General features: G+C 41.9%; 1 protein-coding gene across 3 annotated transcripts in view; it reads left to right on the forward strand.

Moving 5' to 3' along the window:
- LOC130273350 (ubiquitin-conjugating enzyme E2 E2) overlaps nucleotides 1-18404 on the forward strand; it is a 263263-nt gene that overhangs the window by 226002 nt on the left and 18857 nt on the right. For all 3 annotated transcript variants that reach the window (XM_056519972.1, XM_056519974.1, XM_056519973.1), the window contains exon 5: nucleotides 14419-14566. In XM_056519972.1, coding sequence (XP_056375947.1) covers nucleotides 14419-14566 — 148 coding nt within the window. The remainder of the gene's footprint in view (nucleotides 1-14418; nucleotides 14567-18404) is intronic.

Below are 18404 nucleotides of genomic sequence, written 5' to 3' on the forward strand. Positions count from 1 at the left end.
AACCAAGGGATATAGGGTTAAATGGATCATTTCAATCTACTCACCTATGTCCATGCCACCCAGTGAAGTCGCAAACCATCTACACCAAGCTGCTGCTGCTGATAATTACAGTGTATGACGTATACAGTTCACATAGAGTGATCATGCAATATACCTCAGCATGCATATAATTCATATAGGTATGTCCGACATTATACATCAAAAAAGTTTGTCTCAAGTTTGTCTTCCATCTGCAAGGTAGTCATTCTAACTTAGTAAAGTATGTAAATTGTGCAAACCATTTCTTAATCACTTAATGGAACAAATTTGAGTATAAATTAAAGGGGTACTCCGGTGGTTATACATCTTATCCCCTATCCAAAGGATAGGGGATAAGATGCCTGATCGCGGAAGTCCCGCAGCTGGGGATGCCTGTGATCATGCATGCTATCACGCCCCCTCCCGTAGGCTTGCATTGAGGGGCGGAGCGTGACGTCACACGGGGGGCGTGATGTCACACGCCGCCGGCCCTGCGGTCGACCGTAATATGACCCGGAGCGAACACGCTTCGGGGACTGATTACAAACGGGGTGCCGCATGCATGATCACGGGCGTCCCCAGCTGCGGGACTCCCGTGATCAGGCATCTTATCCCCTATCCTTTGGATAGGGGATAAGATGTGTAAGCACCGGAGTACCCCTATAATGCTACATAAAAAGCAGTATATATACATGGTGATGCCACACAACGAGCATCCCAATAAAAAGTTGAAATCATCTATGAGTTGTATGTTATGGGGTCCAATTTTTAACAATATGCCATTGGGCATACCATCATGAAGGGAATTTTTTTCACAAATTACAACCCTCATGTACATTTGTAATTCAGGGTCCATAAACCAAGGGGAAGGTCTCTGTGGTCCACTAGCATCCCCCTCATAGCCATGTATCATTCAGAGCCTGCCAGGAAAAAGCTGTATATATAATCAAGTGTAATATTTTGGGCATCATGGTAGAGGTGCCACCCAGGGAGTCCATATGACCAATCACTCCAAGGGATAATCACATAATGCCCATCACTCTTTCCTCAATATCGCTCCCAACAATAGAATGTGATGATATATGAGTATTGTTTGTTCATCAATGTATCATAAGGGCCATGGCATCCAAAAAAAAAAAGGGTTGTGTATTCCCAAATCCTTTTGTTTCCTTATTCGTATTAATCTCCTCAAATTTCTTGACACAGGAGGTCCGTATGGAATCATCAACAGGCAGGATAGCAGACAGAAATTCATCCATCCGTGGCAGGGCATCCAAGATCCATCCATCATTTGTATAGTTTCACGGTTATCAGTAGACCTGATCCGAGCAGATATATCTATATGGGAAACACATGTATGTTAATATTTAAATACTTAAAGGAAGTCATTGGTGGAGGTCCCCAAGATAGATAGACTCACGTCAAACAACCTACACTACATGACAAAAAAACTCAAACCAATACAAGGACACACACAAAAAAAAACACCATACAATCAAGTGTACCCAACCCCTTATGTGTAGGTGCAATGTAGACCAAACCCATGTGTGATGTACGGGAACCACCGATTGTGATTCCAGTGACGATGTGTGAGATATATAAAATGGATGGTGAGGGTGTAGAGTGTGACATGTCCAATGTGAAGCTATGTGTACAGCCTACACTGAGGCTCTAAAGGAAACAAATGAATACAGGTGAAAATGGGTGCAACTGAGTGAAAAATATGTGTAAGACTATGTGAGAAGTGCCACAGCCAAAGGTATATCTACGGTGACCTAATCAATGTGAGACTAGCTTAGGTGTAAAAGCAAAAATGTGAAATGTAGTGCCGAATGTGCAGATAACCGCCAACTTACCATATCCAAGTGCTCCAGTCATAAACAAACATCCGGGGAACAAATTCCACCATGTGACAATGATGTTCAACATCCCATACTGTGATGATGAGGCAGGTGGGAAATCATACCTGACTACTGCTAGAGAGGGGAAATGAAAGAGGTAAACATGCAAAAACATCATTTTTTTAATACAATAGATTTGATACTACAGTAGCAAATTCACCCCTAGTACTCTATTTACTCACCCAGGAATCCCATAAATGACAACTCCTCATTGAGGCCAACCGGTGAGACTGTTCCTAAATCGAAAATCCATCAGCATTCGACCTGCAATAAGCAATTGGTAATGGACCTCCTCTGATATTGTTACTGACTCGTTCCAATCCTATAATTGCCATTATATCCTATAATATGCCACTGGTGACTGATATTTTTGATGCCTGCTCCGTGCCTCTGTTCCAAAGTACCGGTTCTTCAGTACATGCAAATGACCTAGGGGCATTCCTAAACTCCCTGTACATGGTGAATTTGTCCGGCATCTTCATAGTAATGCCTCCTCCCCTGTGCTAAGCCTGGAGCAGAGGAGGCTTAGCACAGGGGAGGAGGTGTTACTATGAAGATGCCAGCAGGACATCACCATGCTTCTGGTGTTGAGAACACCCTCTGTGCACCAAGCAGCATCATTAGAATATACCAGTAAGTATCATTGTCATCGGTGTACAAGCCTATACAACAATTTAGTGCAGGAAATACTCATGATAGATTCCCTTTTATAGAGGCAAAGTATGTTTTTATTTATTTTTTTACTGTTTATTTTTTATCTTATTTACTGTATATTCTTTTTTTTTTTTTTTTTTTTTTTACTTCAGTTGCCTTTTTATCATGTTATTGTGTGAGCTCTCAGAAGCCAGTGAATGTGCAAGTCAGTGAACTGTGAAGACTCACTGTTTCTTTAAAGGAAATCTGTCATCAGTATAACCCGCACTAACCTGACATACAGGATTGTAGTGCGGGTGATACTGATCAAAATTATACTTACAATGCCCTGAATGGCCCAGCCGTTGTGCCGTTATTACTGTTTTTCTTTTTATGTAAATTAGGTCCTTGGGGCATGGGCAGAGCTAGGACCAGAGCTCCTGGCACCCCATGTCATCAATATGCACAGCCTCTCTCCCTGCTCTCGCGGCACGACGCATGCACCGCTTCCAGAGTACACCCGGAAGCGACGTCAGTTTCAGCCTCATTCACCCTCATGCCTTCGTGCATCCTCACACTTCACTGCTGGCTGTGGGAATGAGGCTGAATCTGACGCCGCTTAAGGGTGTACTCTGGAAGTGGTGCATGCGCCGTGCCGCAAGAACAGGGAAGGAGGCTGTGCATATTGATGAGCCGGGCGGAGCGCCCACCTGGCAAAAGATCACTTGGGGTGCCCGGAGCTCTGGTCCTAGCTCCGGCCATGCCCCAAGGGCCTCAATTACATAAAAAGAAAAACAGCGATAACGGGAGGGCCATTCAGGACATTGTAAGTATCATTTTGATCATTATCACCCACACTACAAGCCTGCTTGACAGGTTAGTGTGGTTTATACTGATGACAGATTTGCTTTAATAGCACACCTGAGAATGGTATTGAACCTTTTGCCCGTTTCAAGCACTGTGTACTGGGTTATATGGGCTAATTCAAGTAGGGATCGACCGATTATCGGTATGGCCGATATTATCGGCCGATAATCACGATTTTGGGCATTATCGGTATCGGCAATTACCTTGCCGATAAGCCGATAATGCCCCGCACCGCCCCACCGCCGCACCGCACCACGACCGCCCCCCCATCCCACTGCGTCGCACCCCCCACCGTAGTGCTGGGCGGTATACCGGTATGGATTGTTGCCCATACCGCTATACCGGTCGGGCCCCTCCCCCACCCTCCGAGTCAATAAAAATAAATAAATAAATAAACTTACCCGTAATGGGGGTGGTCCGGGCCTTCCATCCTTCCTTCCTGTAGTGTCCGACGCCATTCCGGGTGGAGGGTGCACCGGTACAGGCTGTCCTTCTCCGGGGGTCCTCTTCTCCACTCCGGGCAGGCTTCGGCCTAGTACGCTGCATAGACGCCGCTGCGCCGTGACGTCAGGTGCGTCGCTGGGCACGGGCGTCACTGCGCAGCGGCGTCTATGCAGCGTACTAGGCCAGAGCCTGCCCGGAGTGGAGAAGATGACCCCCGGAGAAGAAGGACAGCCCGGACCGGTACACCCTCCACCCGGAATGCTGCCGGACACTACAGGAAGGAAGGATGGATGGCCCGGACCACCCTGACAGGTAGGGGGAGAGAAGCGGGTGGTGGCGGCGGCCTATGGCACCGCAAAAGCCACTGCAGTGCATTGATTTAAAGCGCCCGCTTTAAATCAGTGACCTGCAGCGGTGTCGAGGGGGGATAAAGAGCCGATAACTTATACCGGAATATCGGTCTAAGTTATCGGCTAACAGCCCTAACCTCCACAGATTATCGGTATCGGCCCTAAAAAAACGATATCTGTCGATCCCTAAATTCAAGACAAGCTTGATTTACCGATGCCTTTTCCAACATAAAAAAAATAATAATTAAAACATCAAAATGGTCATGCAGGTGCAGAACAGTAACTGTACAGTTATCAGAGCCGTCTGAAAATTGTAGATCAGCGTGGTCCAACTATTCGGACCCTCTGCAGATTCCTAAAATGCTGTACTGTAAATTTTTTCTAAGAACCTAGGCAACATTTGTAAAGCCCGTAGAAAATGAAGAGAGCTGTGGCTGCAGATGCAAATCCCACTCCAGTATTTCAGGGCTCTAATGTTATGACATTCTCGGAATTGGTAGCGGGCCGAGTAGTCAGACTCCAACCAATCTGCAAGTTATCCCCTATTCATAACTTTATTAACCCCTTAAGGACCCAGGGTTTTTCCGTTTTTGCATTTTCGTTTTTTTCCTCCTTACCTTTAAAAAATCATAACTCTTTCAATTTTTCACCTAAAAATCCATATGATGGCTTATTTTTTGCGCCACCAATTCTAATTTGTAATGACGTCAGTCATTTTACCCAAAAATCTACGGCAAAACGGAAAGAAAAAATCTATGTGAGACAAAATTGAAAAAAAAAACGCCATTTTGTAACTTTTGGGGGCTTCCGTTTCTACACAGTACATTTTTCGGTAAAAATGACACCTTCTCTTTATTCTGTAGGTCCCTACGGTTAAAATGATACCCTACTTATGTAAGTTTTATTTTGTCGTACTTCTGGAAAAAATCAAAACTACATGCAGGAAAATGTATACGTTTAAAATTGTCATCTTCTGACCCCTATAACTTTTTTATTTTTCCGCGTATGGGGCGGTATGAGGGCTAATTTTTTGCGCCGTGATCTGAAGTTTTTAGCGGTACCATTTTTGCATTGATAGGACTTTATTGATGGAATTTTTTTGCGCTTGCGCCATTGACCGTGCTGTTCAATTAACAATATATTTTTATAATTCGGACATTACCACATATGTATATATATATTTTTTTTTATGGGAAAAGGGGGGTGATTCAAACTTTTATTAGGGGAGGGGTTAAATGATCTTTATTCCCTTTTTTTCCCTTTTTTTTTTGCAGCATTACAGCTCCCTTAGGGACCTATAACACTGCACACACTGATCTTTCACATTGATCACTGGTTTCTCATAAGAAACCAGTGATCGATGATTCTGCCGCTTGACTGCTCATGCCTGGATCTCAGGCACTGAGCAGTCATTCGGCGCTCGGAAAGCGAGGAGGCAGGTAGGGATCCTCCAGCTGTCATGTAAGCTGTTGGGATGCTATCCCGAACAGCTCCCTGAGCTAACCGGCATGGTTTCACTTTAATTTTAGACGCGGCGTTCAAAGGGTTAATAGTGCGCGGCACCGCGATCAATGCCGCGCGCTATTAGCCACGGGTCCCGGCCGTTGTTAGAGGCCGGGCCTGACCCGCTATGACGCGGGGCCACGTTATAGATCGGGAGCGGACTCAGGACGTACAGGTACACCCTGGGTCCTTAACAGGTTAAAGGGGTATTCCAGGAAAAAACTTTTTTTTATACATATCAACTGGCTCCAGAAAGTTAAACAGATTTGTAAATTACTTCTATTAAAAAATCTTAATCCTTTCAATAATTATCAGCTGCTGAAGTTGAGTTGTTTTCTGTCTTGCAACAGTGCTCTCTGCTGACATATCTGCTTGTCTCGGGAACTGCACAGAGTATAAGGTTTGCTATGGGGATTTGCTTCTAAACTGGGCGGTTCCCGAGACACATGTCAACTTCAGCAGCTCTGAAAGGATTAAGATTTTTTAGTAGAAGTAATTTACAAATCTGTTTAACTTTCTGGCACCAGTTGATTTAAAAAAGAAAGTTTTTCACCGGAGTACCCCTTTAACTAAGAAAACCCCTATAAAATGACTGAGCACTGCAAAATTGTAGCATAACGCATGTAAATTCTTTATCCCAAAACATCTGTCCAAGTTTGATTTCAACATATAAAACCTGATTCTGAAACTGTGTCACTTGTAAAATCTGCTCTATCAGTGATTGCATCACAAAAATGCAGCAATGCACAGTAAAAAAATAGTCTTAATATTCTTCAATAGAAAACAGTCTAAATATTCTTCAGTGCTAATACAATAAGGACAGATTTACAGTTTCTTTGTGGGTCACCATGCAAAAAATCTGCATACCGTATATACTCGAGTATAAGCCGACCCGAATATAAGCCGAGGCCCCTAATTTCACCTCAAAATCCCAGGAAAAGTTATTGACTCGAGTATAAGCCTAGGGTGGGAAATACATCATCCCCCCCTGTCATCATCCAGACCCCCGTCATTAACATCCACATCATTATCACCCTGTCATCATCCAGACCCTCATCATCATCACCCTGTCATCATCCCCTTGTCATCATCCCACACCCCCCTTCATCATGCCCTTGTCATCATTCCCTTGTCATCATTCCCTTGTCATCATCCCCTTGTCATCATCCCACACCCCCCCTTCATCGTGCCCTTGTCATCATCCCCTTGTCATCATCCCCACCCCCTTCATCATCCCCTTGTCATCATCTCACACCCCCCCCCCTTCATCATCCCCTTGTCATAATCCTCTTGTCATCATCCTCTTGTGAACTATCCGCCCACAGTGGTCTTCAACCTGCGGACCTCCAGAGGTTTCAAAACTACAACTCCCAGCAAGCCCGGGCAGCCATCGGCTGTCCGGGCTTGCTAGGAGTTGTAGTTTTGAAACCTCTGGAGGTCCGCAGGTTGAAGACCACTGCGGCCTTCGACATCATCCAGCCCCCTCTCACCCCCTTTAGTTCTGTACAGTACTCGCCTCCGCTCGGCGCTGGTCCGGTGCTGCAGGACTGTCCGGTGGGATAGTGGTTCCGGGCTGCTATCTTCACCGGGGGCGCCTCTTCTCCGCGCTTCGGGCCCAGAATAGAGGCGTTGCCTTGACGATGACGCAGAAGGACATTGGTAATGAACGTACCTCTGCGTCGTCGTCAAGGCAAAGTGACTATTCTGATGCCGGGCCCAAAGCGCTTAGAAGAGGCCTCTTCGGTGAAGATAGCAGCCCGGAACCACTATCCCACCGGACGACCTTCTCACCGGACAGTCCTGCAGCACCGGACAAGCGCCGAGCTGAGGCGAGTACTGTACAGAACTAAAGGGGGTGAGAGGGGGCTGGATGATGTCGAAGGCCGCAGTGGTCTTCAACCTGCGGACCTCCAGAGGTTTCAAAACTACAACTCCCAGCAAGCCCGGACAGCCGATGGCTCCACTGCGGGTGGAGAGTTCACTCGAGTATAAGCCGAAAAATCGTGCTGAAAAACTCGGCTTATACTCGAGTATATACGGTATATATTGAACATTTGTTAAGTTATATCTCTTGCACTATATTAACGTTGCCAGAGTATACCCGATTTTCTGTCTTAAATAGTGTTGTTGACTGTACTCTATTGGTTATGTGTGCTGATACAGTGACATACAAAGCCTTCTATTGAAGGTATACATTTGGAAATACTATAGACATCTAATGGAAGGCTCATACCCAATGGGAACAGTGTTACTTTTTTAATGTCCCATAAAAAAATTTAAGCAGAAACTTATTGGCTGACATGGACACAACCACCTGCACTAATTTAATAGGAAACTGACACCGGTCACCAGCACTAACCTGAATCTACATGGAAATAGCATGGGTGATGCTGATTCAAATGCTTCTTATCCAGTGAAAATCGGTGCATCCTTTCAGGAGATATTCATATTTTTGCTAATATGGTTTTAGCCTCTAAACTGCACTGGAGGCGGCTGCTGCGGTATCTGCAAATGCTCTGGCAAAACTTCTCCCCCTTAGGCCAACAACTCCGCCTCCTTAACAAACATTCTGAGGAACAAGGTAAATATCTCCAGTACAGCTGCACCGATTTTAACCTGTTGAATGCGGGTGACCCTGCTGTCAGTTTCCCTTTAATGGCACATAGCAATTACTCAAATTTGTTAGAGGGACACTAAAGATGTTTAGTGTCCCTAATATTATGTTGTAGCACATAATATATCATATTTCTCCAGCCTACTGTATAAAAAAAAAAAAACTTTAGGAAGACCTTTTTTTTTGTTTTTGTTTTAAAAAAAAAAAAAAAGTCCCAGTTCCGTCCACAGTTTGCATAAGATGCTGCTGTACGAGTTCATAATTGAAGATCAACATCAGTGATTTACACTCCAGACATTTTAATTATAAACATAATAATGAAGTTGCATGTAATGAATAATGCTTCAGCAGCTCCACTATGTAAATGTAATTATTTTTACATCATGTAGTTAATGTATAGGCTTCTAGGCCTGCGATTACTTCATTTCATATTCATTGTGTTTTCCTGCAGCTATTTAGCATCGCTCTTATACGTGCTCCTAATTTAGCAATAGGAAACCAATGTGTATTAAAAACCACTGCATAGCTGACGACTGGCCAACTATGAATATTACTAAAGATATTGGGGGATCTATCATTTGGATAAACCAGAACATACAAACTGCAAATTTGTATGCAAGCCGTTTTACAACTTTTTGACTGTTGTGCCGCTCGCGCCACTTGCTAGAAAAATTTGGCAGATTTATTATAATCCAAATCAGACACCTGGTGTACATGACAGCAGAAATCTATACCGGCTCCTACATGTGGCACAATATATATTTGGCACAACCATTTTGGCATGTTGGACGTACTCTTTCTTACTCCATCTTAGAGTTGTCATACACGTATTACAATAATTTGTGCTTAAAATGATTTACATATTTAGTTAATTTTACCAGGTTTGTTACCCTCTTTTACCATTGTCTTTTAATACTTGCAATAGAATTTAACCAGATTTTCTTTTCTTTTTCAGTTTTTATCAGTGAGTACTGATAACCAGGGGTGGGCGATGTATCCCTGAATGTAAAATAAATTAAATATTAGAATTATTAGAAGATCCGTGGTCTCTACTTGTGTGCCCGTTTTAGTAAATATGAAAGAACATTTCTTGAACATCTTGTCCTATAGCTTGGCGTTGCAGCATTCCTCTGCTGTTCAGAATGTATGACTAAATAGCCATTTGGGAGTTATCATGTCTTTACACTGTCTGTGACCATCCAATCCAAGCTGTAGGGAAAGCCCCCAACTGGTAACACCCATTTGGATATTTTTTCATACATTTCTAGTAGATGAATGACACAACATGGTGCTATAAGAAAATATCTTCCAAAATTGTTATTTCATGAGGATAGCAAGTATTTAGTAAAATGGACAGGTCAGAAGAGGCCATGGGTCCTCTTTAAAGCTTTATTTACATCTGTATTGTAGCTTCCATTTATACAGGAAGAGCTCAGTCCATCATAAGGTTTACATATTGTCACAGGAGTGTGGGCTTGTTGACTTATGATGAGGTCTTTTGCTTCAGTCAAGACTAACAATCGTTTGATTGGTAAAATACCATTACCCCAGAAGGAGCCATCAACAAAAATGTGGACATAGCTTATCATTGAAATATGTACATGCAGTCCGATGCAAATGAACATTCTTTAAGTTGCAATAATTGTAAATAAATGGCTCTTTTTTTACCCTGTGCTGCCTTACTCGTGATTGTATGCAAAGAATAGTGTAGGCATGACAACCACTTAAAATCCAGTTGCCACCTTTACAAGTCTATAAATGAAATGTGCATTGTTCAGGCAGTGCTGTGCTTTATGCTGGATCTGTATGGTGATCAATATATATATTGACAAAGAATTTCCTATGACAAAGAAAATAAATGATTTAGTATGGAGCAATCAATATAATGTATAACAGTGGCTTAGTAGGTGGTCCCAGCAGATCAGTGTGTAGTACTTTTACTCTGCAAATGGGATTCCCCTTAAAGGTAATGTGTAGTGTCTAACATCTATTGTTTAAATCAAGTTTTTATGTTAACTATAATTTTGATAATTTTTCCTTTCAGATTTTTTAATTTTACTAGCTATTTAAAATAATCATAAAATCTTGCTGTTTCCATTCTGGCCACTAGACCTAAAACTAAGCTGAGACTTCCTGTTCTGTAGAGATCACTTCCCAGCAGTGCCTTCCAGATCACCACAGACAGGAGTACAGGGAAAGGTGACACCAGTGTGTACATTACAGGTGTACACACAATAGCTGATAAGCACCCCCCTCCCTCTAAAAAAAGGTCTCGGAGAACATCCAGTAACTATTCTAATTCATCTGAATGGAACAGGTGCTGTCCTGTTGTCTATGGCCCATGGATCCTACTGTAAAACGCATTTCTAAATAGGTGCAGAAAGCTCAGGCAGTATGGCTGTCCCCATAATAAAGGGCACAAAATGTAATTTAGAAAACTGCAAATCATAGCAACAGATAAGAAAATATGGACATGTTTCAGTATCTGGCTCTATTCAGTAAAAATAAATATTGGGCAATACATTCCCTGTATAGGGGGAATCTGTCAGCAGGGTCACCGCACTGTCATTAATATACAGGTAGATAGTGCGGGTGACCCTGTTTCTAATGCTGCATATCAAGATTTTTGACTGGTTGCTAATATGTTAGTTCCTTGTTTTATGCAATGGAGGCGGCTGCTACATGAGCAATACTTTCTTCTTCCCGCTCTGGCTGATATCACCGACCTTGCAGTGAGATTAAAGGGGTACCCCTAGACATCTTATCCCCTATCCAAAGGATAGGGGGATACGTTTTCTGATTGCGGCGGTCCAGCCACTGGGGACCCCCGAGATCTCGGCTGTGGCACCCCAGACATCCAGTGCATGGAATGAACTTCTCTCCATGCCGGAGGACTGGGGATGCGGGGCAGATGCTTGTGACACAGCCACATAGCCACACACCACGAGTGGGGTGTGGCCATGATGGCAAGAGCCTCCTGCGCTGCACCCCACGCTCTAAAAAAAATGCCGGCTGCAGCTGGGGCCCCCCGCGATCAGACATCGTATCCCCTATCCTTTTTATAGGAGATAAGATGTCTAAGGGTGGAGTACCCCTTTAAAGCAGGGATGAATTATCATGCCAAGGCCGGATATATCAGCTGGAGCGGGAGAAAGAAAATATTGCTCATGCAGCAGCCGCCTCCATTGCTCAAAACAAGGAACTAACATATTAGCAACCAGTCAAATATCTCCAGATTGACTGCAACAATTTTTACCCTGTAAGCAACATTAGAAACCGGGTCACTTGCACTATCTATCTTTATATTCATCTTTATAGTGCGGGCGACTTTGTTTTCAGATTCCCCATTAAATACCTCTTTTCAGTATTAGAGTGTTGCAGTGTGATATTTCTCTACTCTACAGAATTTTTTTTTTTCTCAGTCCCCCCACACATAATGTGACAGCTTTTTTGGAGTTCTCTGGTAGCTGTAGACCATGTAACCTTTTAGGTATTATTATTAGTTTAATTCCATCTGAGTGGGAAAATGGTTTCTGTTCTTCATTGAATCACAGTATCAGTAGGAGCTAGCATAGAGAGATCACTGAACCCATTCTCTTACTAATACAAAGTGGGCTGCGTCTCTCATGCTGAGCATATTGTGTAGCACCTTGTGATGACTCTTACATCAAATGTCTAGCTTTGAAATGGTAATGGAGCATTGCATATAGAATTTAACTTACCATAATAAAGTCCAATACTTAAAGGGCAGCTCTTCTTTGGTTAATATTGAAGATTATATTTAAAAATCTATATAGCTAACCATTCAGATATAAGATTACTGTCTAAATGGCTTCTATTACAATAACTTGTTCATGGATGTTAGATATTTTATATGCTTCACTTATTATTTGCCTTTAGGAAAATAATGGTGCAGTCTATAGCAGCTTGTATAATATCGGGGTCTTGCTGTCCCAAGCTACTGAAATGTAGACCAGCACAACTCAACAGCAGAGTTGCTTGAATTGTAATTTTGCTATGTAGTTTTCATATAACACTTACACCTTTATTGGAAACAGACATAATAATAAGGCTGGGTTCCAGAGCCATCCCTGGTGGGAATAATAAAAATGCAACAAGCTGGATTCATTGCACTTGGTGAACCATCTGGTGTCCAGTGTGCTGAATAGGACACTAGACCTATAGACGATCCAGCATAGCTGCCGCCATGATCCACTAATACCACAACCAATACCAACTATGCTGGATCACTAGACATGTTTGTAAATTCTGCCTAAGAAGTTGTCTGGTAAATCGACCCCTCTCAAATACATTAAAATTCCTAAATCTGACAATTAGAGATGAGAGAACTTACAGTAAACTCGATTCGTCACGAACTTCTCGGCTCGGCAGTTGATGACTTTTCCTGCGTAAATTAGTTCAGCCTTCAGGTGCTCCGGTGGGCTGGAAAAGTTGGATACAGTCCTAGGAAAGAGTCTCCTAGGACTGTATCCACCTTTTCCAGCCCACCGGAGCACCGGAAAGCTGAACAAATTTATGCAGGAAAAGTCATCAACTGCCGAGCGGAGAAGTTCGTGACGAATCGAATTTACTGTAAGTTCGCTCATCTCTACTGACAATGATACAAACAACTTGAATAGTAGGTTTTTATGACTATATGATAACTCACTGCACAAGACAAGCTCCGTTATAAGTCTAAGGAGATTGTCTTGTGCAGCAAGATGAATAAGACAGCCAGGGAGTGAAGCGCAAAAACCATGCACTTCATCTGGCTCCTACTGGACCCTTACAGATCAATACTTGTGACTAGAGATGAGCGAACTTACAGTAAATTGGATTCGTCACCAACTTCTCGGCTCGGCAGTTGATGACTTTTCCTGCATAAATTAGTTAAGCTTTCAGGTGCTCCGGTGGGCTGGAAAAGGTGGATACAGTCCTAGGAGACTCTTGTTGATGGCTTTCAGACTGCAACATTTTGTTCTTCTCTACCTAGTACTAAGAAATAAGAGGGAACAAAAAGTTAAAATAATATATTAAGATTTTCATATATTAATAAGATTTTAATATATATTAATGTTTTCATGGCCAGTGTTGAGAAACGTCTAGGGCCGGATTACCCCTTTAAAGTGAAGTTTCTCAGCACTGGCCATGAAAACATTAATATATATTAAAATCTTATTAATACATTAACATATTAAAATCTTAATATATTATTCCAGCCTGGAGATCGCAGGGGGTCCCCGCAGCCGGACCCCTCACGATCAGACATGTTAATCCCTATCCTTTGGATACGGGATAACATGTCTAGGGCCAGATTACCCCTTTAAAGTGAAATGTATTCCTTATCCAAAAGATAGGGAATAACATGTCTGAACACGAGGGGTCCAGCTGCGGGGACCCCTTACGATCTCCAGGCTGGTGCTACGGTCATGGAAGCCAGGGGGTTTCGTAATCCTGACGTCACACCACGCCCCCTCTATTCATTTCTATGGGAGGAGACGTGGCGGCTAGTACACAGCTGTCACACCTTCTCCCATAAACATGAATGTAGGGGCGTGGCGGCTGAGTTCACCAGTTATTCGTCATGGAGCAGAGTTCACTCTGTGGACCGGATGACTGGGGTGCCGCGGCAGAGATCGCGGGGGTCCCCAGCGACCGGACCCCCGCGATCAGACATGTGATCACCTATCCTTTGGATAGGGGATAACATGTCTACCAGCGGAGTACCCCTTTAAGTGCAGATGACTATATTTGATTGATGAAAACGTTCAGAACATCATATTAAAACACTGTAGTATGCTTAGATTTTTGTTCTCTGATCTCCATTTTCCCAAAAAATTTGACATGTTTTATGGAATGGCATGTAAAAGGTCAGGCACATCTGTTTTGGGTACTATATTAAAGACTGAAGAATGTAAAGATGATGTTCATGGAGTCCTCTCAAAAATGACTTCCTAGGTAGCCATGTATGAGTTCATCCAGATGTATGCATTGCAGTACAGTTATGTTTGCATAAAATGAATTCTAGCTGTGTTTGTAATTTAATTGTTTTAAGTGAAAATAACATAAAATTATTTCTATTTTTTAGGTGACATTTCGGACAAGAATCTACCACTGCAACATTAACAGCCAAGGTGTCATCTGCCTTGATATCTTGAAAGACAACTGGAGCCCGGCACTGACCATTTCTAAAGTTCTCCTCTCCATCTGCTCCCTGCTCACAGACTGTAACCCTGGTGAGAATATATATATATTTTTATAATAATCTTATACCTGCTAAAGTAGCTTTAAAATAGAGTTTGTGTTCATTCTTTAAGGATTTCCATGCTTGTAATAGTTATTATTAGCATTTCCATTTATTAAAATTCACCAGTAATGTACCTGATAAGAAGTTGACAGGGTCCCTTTAACACAGGGGCCCTGTTATTTTTTTAAAAGGTATGAACACCTTTGCACTGAATGCTTTTTTGTTTTTGTTTTTTCATTTGTATCCTGAATGCGAAATTTTAAAAGTGTTTATGCCTATGACACTTATCCCCTATTCACAAAAATGTTATACCATTTTAAGCAACTTTCTAAATAGTCTTAATTGAAAGAAGAAAAAAAAAAAGAGAGAGAGAGGTATGATAAATCTGTCAGATTGACTTTCTGCTTGCTCCGTTTTAGAAATAGCAGCATGGAGGGGGCAGGGTTTACACACCAGCTTTGATATTAGACTTGGAGGTAAGCTCATTCAGGCTGGAGATAAAAGAAAGCAGGTGAAAGGCATTTTGCAGGGTAGCAACTGTAAAAGAGAAACTAAGCAAAAATTACTCAGGGGGTAAATATTTTTTTTCCACCTTAAAGGGGTACTCCACTGCCCCATTCTGTTCCGAACGCTTGGAACGGGCAGCGGTGGTTGTGATGTCACGGCCACGCCCCTCGTGCCGTCACGCCATGCCCACTCAGTGCAAGGGGGCGGAGCATGACAGCCACTACGCCACCTCCGATAGACTTGCTTTGAAGGGCGCCCCCACCCTTTGGATAGGGTATAAGATGTCTAGGGGCGGAGTACCTCTTAAATAAATACAAAGTAAGAGTAAAAAAAAATGCTTTTTAAAGATTTCCACAGCCTTTAAGATATTTAAATAAGGTTATGATTTTTTATTCTAATAGGTTTTGAAATTCTCTTAGAGGCAGAACCAGCATAAAATAGAAATTTTCCCCTAAATCCCCCATCTGTGTTCCCCACCAGACCTGTATCAATAACATTACATACTGTGTTGAGGTTATGCTGTAAATAATTCTTGGTCTTTGTTGTTTCTGTTAGTATGTACAGCATGTTACTGCTGAGGCCAATGATTGCCTGCATGGAGTAAAGTTTCTATTTGATGCTAGTTCTAGCTCTAAGACAGTTGTCTAAATATCCTGAAATAACCCCCTTAAAGAAGCCTTCAGGGTGTTTAGGACCGTATAAAAAGCTGTACAGACATATACGTTTGCTGCTAGGTTCCCCTTTCAACAATAGTGAATTCAAGGGCTAAGGGTTACCGGCAGAAAGCCCCCTGCAAACAGATTATCACCCAGGAACCTTTTTTTTTGTTTATAAAGAAGGTTTCCAAGCCTGTCAACTCCTTTAATATATTTAACTGATATATTTATCTCTATACTCAAAGCCCCTGTCCCCCACTATAAATGCAACCCATGTCCTGAACATAACATTCCAACAATAGTCAATGCTTACTTACAAATGACAGCACCACCTTACTTTGTATGTGCTTACTGCTTGTCGCTTGGCTGTGTGTCTACATTGGGTGGGGGAAATCGAGAGTGATTCATTATCAGGTGATTTTGTATCCCTTGACAGGTTCCCTTAAAATTGTAAAGAGTATCATAATCCAGACAGATAATCTCATTGTAAGAACAAGGACCTCAGGAACAATAATTAAAATAACAGCACTCAATTGTAATAACACAGCCAGGAGACTGGACATCATAAGGTTATAGGCAGGCAGTCTCGTCTCCTTGGATATGAGCATGTACCTGTATAATTATATTGAACCACCGTAATATGATAAAAGACTCACAGGAGATATGTTATTATGTTTACATTTTTATCTTTGAGAAGCCGTAGCCCTGGATAGAAGCCGTTCCTTCATTTTACTTCACCCCAGAGGCTGTCTTTTACGCGGCTCTCCTAAATTCATTTCATGTTTATTTGCCTCGTGCCCTTGAATTGTAACACAATACCAACGGCATGAGGTTTAGACATCAGATCCGAGCTCAGATAAAATACAGGCATTGACCCTTTACAGATTCTGGAGCTGTAGAACATTGTACGGCAGCTATTACCATATGAATGCTTCCCTGCTTTATCTGATCTAATTGCTTTCTTTCAGTAGCTTTTACATAGGCTTTCAAGTTAAGCTGTGCCTTTTGTTTTTGCTACATGGAGAAGTTACTGCTTCCCCTTTAACTAGTGAAAAGACCATGAAGTGATTTCTATTCATCTTGGTATAGTTTTCTGTGTGTTGAATGAACAATTGGAGACTTTAGAAAAAAAATGTTTAAAGGAAAACATTGGCATTGCTAATAGCAACCCACTAAATTCTAGACATCCTTATTTCTGCGGCATTTTAGTAAAAAATATACAAGTAAAGCTCACCTTAGACCTTGGTGATACGTGCATAGGTTCTGTGGGAATGCTAACAGGGCATCGGCTAAGACAAAAACATCCAATAAAGCAAAATGGTCCTGAGCAAAATCCTTATAAAATATATATATATATATATATATATATATATATATATATATTCTTTGTTGAAACATTGTAAAAGGAATTCCCTGCAGTTTAGTTAAATGGTCACTTTCGTGTTACACCGTTTTCCTCCATTTTATAGTCTATGTGACTCAAAACATTTCTTGTAAATAACTTAATTTGCCAACAAATGGCTCCTTGCCCAAGATAAAAACAGATCTAAAGTCTTGTCCACTAGGTGTCTACCGTCCCTGCAATCTGCTGTTCACTGCCTTTTGTTCATTTTAAAACCTCTCTAGTAACAGTCACAGCAGGACAGAACACTTGAAGTGTGAGCAGGGTTCAAAATGTACGGGCCAGAGAGAAAGAGTGGGGAGATTTAGGGGAAAAAAAATTGACCAGTTACCCAAAGCAACCAATCAGATTGCTTATTTCATTTATAAAGAGGCCTCTGAAAAATCGAAGAAGTGATCGGCAACTGGTCAACTTTTACTTTGCTGTTTAGGTTTTGATAAATCTCCCCTTGTGTACCTGCAAGCTGTGTGAGTTCCAGAGGATCTGCACTGTTTATGCAAGTCTTCCGTCTTATCACAGTAGCAGTTTCTGGGCTTAGAGTAACCCCTTCCTTGCTGTGCTGCTACTATATATACACAGTGCTGGCTCCTAAATTTAATCTGCCCCTTCTCCTTCCCTTTAGTCAACAAACGTGTGTATACCAGCTGGCCAGTGCTTAGTGTAATCTCTTCAATGTTGTGCTGCTGCTGTTTTTTTTTTTTTTATGCATCTGTATTAGCACACAGTGTAAATCATCCCCTAAAACAGTGCATAGTTCAGTCCAGTTATCTTTCACCAGCACTATGTTATGGCATAAAATAGACGCGTTTGTTGTGATAGGCCAGAAAAATAAGGGAAAAGAATTCCCAGAAACTCCAGCTCTGGTCCCTTCCCCTTTCAATGTAGAGAATAAGAAAAAGCTATGCACCATGGAGGGGACTCTCGGGGGCTCAGTAACAGCAGTGAGAGCACAAAAGTCACCTTGGCACCACTCTAAAGAGTTAATCTAAATGATGTGACTTTTAAATAAAAAAAAACCTTTTAAAATGACAGGTATCCTTTAAAGCAGTGATGTGTGGACATTGCACTAGTTTTCATAAATATCTCCAATGACTTCATAAATGTCTCAAATGAATCTATAAATGTCACCAAAATACCACAAATGCTATAGTAAAAAATGTAAGTGCATTTATAAGCATAATACATATAATTTTATTTATTAAGCCCTGGAAGAACATCTGTAAATTTGACATTTTGATAGACGTCCTTAGGAGTGAATGCAG

Source organism: Hyla sarda, chromosome 5 (genome assembly GCF_029499605.1).
Source record: "Hyla sarda isolate aHylSar1 chromosome 5, aHylSar1.hap1, whole genome shotgun sequence".
NCBI classification, from domain to species: Eukaryota; Metazoa; Chordata; class Amphibia; order Anura; family Hylidae; genus Hyla; species Hyla sarda.